Source organism: Epinephelus fuscoguttatus, linkage group LG22 (genome assembly GCF_011397635.1).
Source record: "Epinephelus fuscoguttatus linkage group LG22, E.fuscoguttatus.final_Chr_v1".
In the NCBI taxonomy this organism is placed as follows: domain Eukaryota; kingdom Metazoa; phylum Chordata; class Actinopteri; order Perciformes; family Serranidae; genus Epinephelus; species Epinephelus fuscoguttatus.
Genome location: NC_064773.1, coordinates 20,089,320 through 20,095,319, shown reverse-complemented (window position 1 = coordinate 20,095,319; position 6,000 = coordinate 20,089,320). Strand labels below are relative to the sequence as shown.

The 6,000-nt window shown below is 39.9% G+C and overlaps 1 protein-coding gene across 5 annotated transcripts in view; it reads right to left on the bottom strand.

Annotated features, from left to right (window-relative positions):
* Nucleotides 1-2,310: 2,310 nt before the first annotated feature.
* grm8a (glutamate receptor, metabotropic 8a) overlaps nt 2,311-6,000 on the bottom strand; it is a 337,827-nt gene continuing 334,137 nt past the window's right edge. For 2 of the 5 annotated variants that reach the window (XM_049566773.1, XM_049566771.1), the window contains exons 13-16: nt 5,848-5,988; nt 4,894-4,923; nt 4,643-4,748; nt 2,311-3,101 (exon numbers count right to left, since the gene is read on the bottom strand). In XM_049566773.1, the coding sequence (XP_049422730.1) occupies nt 3,052-3,101; nt 4,643-4,748; nt 4,894-4,923; nt 5,848-5,988 (327 nt within the window). In that variant the 3' untranslated portion in view covers nt 2,311-3,051. Of the gene's footprint in view, nt 3,102-4,638; nt 4,749-4,893; nt 4,924-5,847; nt 5,989-6,000 lie in introns of all 5 variants that reach the window. The other 3 variants (XM_049566775.1, XM_049566774.1, XM_049566776.1) reach the window with 3 other exon arrangements.

Genomic DNA, 6,000 nt, shown 5'->3' with positions numbered 1-6,000 from the left:
AAAAAACAACAACACACTTTTGTCGCTACATATGTTGCTGGACATGTCACGAGCTCTCATTAAAAAATACTCATCTTTGTTGCTACAAAAATTGACATGTCCTGAACTTACACAAAAAAAAAACAACAACAAAAAAAAAAACACCTGCTTTTGTCGCTAAAAATTACAGACAGTCCCAAACTCCCATTAACAAACACCAGCTTTTGTTTCTGCAAACAGGGCTGGAGATTTCCTGAACAGTAAAAAACACACACTTTGATTGCGACCAACAGGGCTAGACATGTCTCAAATGTTCACTAAAAAATACCCACTTTTGTTGCTACAAACACAGCTGGAAATGTCCCAAACTGTCATTTAAAAAAACACCTGCTTTTGTCGCTTCAAACACAGCTGGAAATGTCCCATACTGTCATTAAAAAACACCTGCTTTTGTCGCTACAAACACACCTGGAAATGTCCCCAACTGTCATTAAAAAAAACACTTGCTTTTGTCGCTTCAAACACAGCTGGAAATGTCCCAAACTCTTATTAAAACACCCACTTTTGTTACTAAAAACGACATGTCCCAAACTGTCATTAAAAAAACACCTGCTTTTATCGCTTCAAACACAGCTGGAAAAGTCCCCAACTGTCATTTTAAAAAAACACCTGATTTTGTCGCTTCAAACACAGCTGGAAATGTCCCATACTGTCATTAAAAAACACCTGATTTTGTCGCTTCAAACACAGCTGGAAATGTCCCAAACTGTCATTTAAAAAAACACCTGCTTTTGTCGCTTCAAACACAGCTGGAAATGTCCCATACTGTCATTAAAAAACACCTGCTTTTGTCGCTACAAACACAGCTGGAAATGTCCCAAACTCTTATTAAAACACCCACTTTTGTTACTAAAAACGACATGTCCCAAACTGTCATTAAAAAACACCTGCTATTGTCGCTACAAACACGGCTGGAAATGTCCCAAACTCTTATTAAAACACCTACTTTTGTTACTAAAAACGACATGTCCCAAACTGTCACACAAGGGAAAAAAAAACAAAAAAACAAAAAACAAAAACAAAACACACAAAAAAACCCCACCCCCTTTTGTTGTTACAAACATCGCCGGACATGTCCCAAAATGTCATTTAAAAAAGACACCTGCTTTTGTCACTACAAACACAGCTGGAAATGTCCCAAACTGTCATTAAAAAAACACATGCTTTTGTGGCTTCAAACACAGCTGGAAATGTCCCAAACTGTCTTAAAAAAAACCCACCTGCTTTTGTAGCTACAAACACAGCTGGAAATGTCCCAAACTGTCATTAAAACCCACCTGCTTTTGTGGCTACAAACACAGCTGGAAATGTCCCAAACTGTCATTAAAAAACACCTGCTGGGGCGTCGGTGGCTTAGTGGTAGAGCAGGCGCCCCACGTACAAGGCTGTTGCCGCAGCGGCCTGGGTTCGACTCCAGCCTGTGGCCCTTTGCTGCATGTCGCTCCCACTCTCTCTCTCCCCCTTTCATGCTTGTCTGTCCTATAAAATAAAGGCTAAAAATGCCCCCAGAAATATCTAAAACAAAAAACACCTGCTTTTGCCGCTACAAACACAGCTAGAAATGTCCCAAACTCGTATTAAAACACCCACTTTTGTTACTAAAAACGACATGTCCCAAACTGTCAAAAACAAAACAAACAAACAAAAAAAACAACAACACCCCCTTTTGTCACTACAAATATGGCTGGACATATCCCACACACTTACTGAAAAAATCCCCATCTTTGCTGCTACAAACATCGCCGGACATGTCCCAAATGGTCATTAAAAAAAACACCTGCTTTTGTTGCAACAAATATGGCTGGACATAACCTCAACTCTCACCTCTTTTGTTGGTCTCAAACAGCGGTCTGCTGTAGCTTGGTGTCACGCCAAGCACCATTCCCTCCTGATGAGAAACTCGGCTCACATACATGTAATCTGAACTGCCATATATATGAAATGTACAAGTGTTACATATCTGTGGTTTGCAGGAACATTCAATGCTGACATTTTATTCGGGCAAGCAGGCTAAGAAAAAGTCAGGTGATTCATTAGGATTCATCCTCTGGGAACCACTGCTTACTAATCAGCTATCTACATCTACATATAATAAGCATGATGTGTTCATTTGAATGTGTTAATGTGAAGTAATGCTAACATTTGATTGGATGATGCATTGCCATAATCTTTTAAAAGGGGACTGAACGACTAACCTGCAAAGGGACCACCCTCAAAACTACAAACGTACAAACGACCACCAATCTACACATTTGCAAAACATTCCTTTATTATAAATAAATCTCCTTTTTGTATAAAAACTGGCATGCTTCAACCATGGCATTTTACAGGTTCACAACCCAAGGCTACAACCCAGTTAGCCAAGACAGCAGGAGGAAACACACTCATCTCATTATGCAAGGGCGATCCATCAGACAACGGTGAGACAAGAATGAAAAAATCGTCACAACCACAAAAATACTTACAAGTAGAGAATAACAACAAACATGTTTGAGTCTCATAGATTTTCTCTTACATTTCTCTTTTTAAATATCTTTTAAAATGTTATCTGTTAAATCTCTTTCCCAGCCCCACGTTTGCCCTTTTAGATATAATGTCTACATGGTTTCTGAGGTTTTTTTTTTTGTTCTTTTTCTTTTCTTTTTTATGATTTTTTTGGAGGTTTTAATAGTTACTCTGTCCACCACAGTGTCCTATGGTATGTCACTTTTTTCATGTTGTCTCTTTTTTATTTTATTTTTTTAAAACAGATAAGTTCATGGTAGGACCAATGAGCTGTGAGCAGCAGGAAAGCAGGCACACTGACTGGCTGTTTATGTGGTCCCACCTCTCTGTGGTTTGATGCGGAACAATACAAAATGTCTCATGCTTGGATTCCGTTGGGCGCTTGAGTCTGTCCGTCAGTCCTTCAGCCGATCGGCTGAGAATGACGGCGGCTTCTTTCGCTTGGCACTGCCCCAAGACACGCCCCCCTCTCCTGTCCAATCCCTTTCTTCATCCCCTGTGGTCCCTTCAAATGGCATGATTGCTGTAGCTCACGTATGTCGTCTTAGTTGATGAAGCTGCGTGAATACGAGAAGGGTGACGGATTGAAAGAGGGAAAGAGGAGGTGCAAGAAAGAGGAAATGAAAGTGTGAGGATGTGAAGAGAAATGAGAGAATGAAAGACAGAGCGGAGGTGTGGAAGGGGGAAAGGAAACAGGAAAAAGAGCAGTTGAGAGCAGATTTGGCTACACATGGTCATGTAACAGCGTCACATCCACAGTCCACCTGAGTTCTCAGGGTTTTTTGTCAAACCCATTATGTCTTGTGTCCCCTCAAGCGTTCCATGGTAAATGTCAATGTTTTGCAGCAATGGCAAGCCTCTAACTGCACCATTGTTATACTCCAATGCTTTCATACAACCCCTTTATTATTATTTTTTCCATCTTTCACTTGTGCTTCACCATCTCACTGCTGGAATAATGGAAAAAGGTCCTTGATGAAAAAATATACAGTACAGTATATCAAAGAGAGCATGTCACTGCATGCAGACTTGAAAAATGACCATAGCTTTTTTTGATATTTTCTGAAAAGCACTGTGAAGACTCTCAAACTTGCTTCTACTCAACCCCGCTGTCTACATAAATTGTTGCTTGGACCATATGATATTTATTAAATTGCAATTTCATGCTTCAAGTGAAGGATGTGAAGAGATGACTAAGCACTTCAACTATTGGCTAAATGAATGAACTGTGACCTGTTTCCTTTACTGATAAAGTGCTGACGGGAAAACGCACTTTGCCTTCGCAAGTCTGAAACTTATTATGCATGCAGCATCCACAGACACAAACACACAGAGACATGCATGAGTTCATGTGACTGATGGAGATGCGTGTACAAACACGACTTACACACAACTACCGAAAAAGACACACACACACACACACACACACACACACACACACACACACACACACACCAAAGGACTCACATTATGGATTGATTGAGACTTACACACACATTTGAAGCTAATCATGCATTCGCATGCACTACTGTGAGGCACACATGCACATCCACATGCACTCCTGTCATTGCATCTGCAGATTGCTGACACAGGAGGATCGGCTCAACACAAAATAGAGCTGTGAAGTGAATGTAACAATGCTTCACTGTCACAGCTTGGAGAAGACACACCATGCTATTTAAAAACTGTCACTGTTGCAGCTGGTTTGCCACGCAACAAAAAGCCAGGCGTGAAATTCATGTTCAAATTCAAATTAAACTTTAACTCAATTAAAACAAAACAAAAACTGCATGCTACACTTTACATCTAAGCATATATTTACAAAAGGAATATGTGTACATACGTTGGTACAGTGCTACTCCATCATGACATGCAATTAGTGTGAAAATATAAATGTATTAACATTAGATCAATTATTTGATTGAAAGACTAAATAAGCCCATATGAACTGCTGTTAGACTCCATGTTTCCTATTCACTAAAAGTCTATCTACATGTATGTGCATGATTGTGCATGTATGCTTTAGCCTTCCTGTGATAAAACTAGAATATCTGTTATTATATGTATAGTTATAAAACTCTGGTGTTCTCTTACTCACTGTTGGTCTCCATGCTCTCACATAGCTCAGTCTTCACCTCTCCATTGGGCCGGTCGCCTCCCTTCTGGGTCAGTTTCCCCGACATGGTGGCAGCTGTCACAATTGCCTGTATCATCACGCACCCACATTCAGAAAACCATTAATTGAAAATGAAGACGAGCGTTGCATAATGTCTGGTTTCCCTCTTTAAAGTAATACTTCACCCACAAAATGACTATTTGTATTTGTATCAGTTAGTCATGCTGTGTTACCTTAAAGGAAACTTTGTTTTTCTCGCACCCCTGCATGGAAAAAAGCAAACATATTGATTTATTGTATGATTGGGGACCACATTTAACAGCAGCAAAGCCATATCAAAACATTCTTTTGGAAACTTTCACACAACCCATGCAGTATAATCAAGTCTCATTCATCCAGCTGATAACCAATATCACCCTGTGTATAAAACAAATATGAAAATACGAATTGAGATTACCGACGAACCTGAGTGTGCTTTACATTCCCTCTATTCATTTCTGTACCTTGAGAAGATACTGTCTTTGTACCTCTTTTTAAATTGTCTGATATCTTTACTTTGTTTGATTGCTTCACCCAGTGTGTTGCACAAAATCATCCCACAAATTGATAAACATAGACTTTTCAGAGTGGTGCAAATACAGCGTTTCAGATTTAGTCCACCTCTTTAAGTTGTACGTTCAAGACAGTTTTTGTATGTTGTCAGGTAGTTTGTTATTTCTTGCTTTGTACGTGACTTGAGCAGTTTTAAAATCCACCAAATCCATAGACTTCAGTACTTGTGACTTCAAAAACAGGTTATTAGCGTGTTCCAGCACTGTCCAATGCGCAATGTATTCCAACAGTCCAGCTCCAAATCTAGGAAATCAAAACATGGCAGCAGATGTTTTTATCATGGCGGGCCACCACCATTAAATAAATGTAAGGGAAACCATGTGTTCACCGTTTTCCATGGAGGCACAGGAGAAAAGGTAACACGGCATGACAAAGTGGTAAACAAACGTTCATTTGGTGAGTGAAGTATTCCTCTAATATAATTCCACATAGTGCATGATTAGATTTATTATTCTCATTTCTCCAGCATAAACTGAATTTACTGTCAGTCAAAATATCACATCAAACCACCTGAGATATGAAAAATGCTACGGAAATGTGGAAAAAAGACACTCGAGTGTTTCACTGCAGCTCACCTTGAAACTGCGTTTCCGTTTGGGTACGTTCTGCTCGGGGTGAAAGAGGATGATGTAGACCTTGGGCATGTAGAGCATCCCCAGAGACACAGAGGCAGACAGGCTGAGAGAGATGGTCAGGGTGGTAGTTTGGATATACATCTAGGAGAAGAG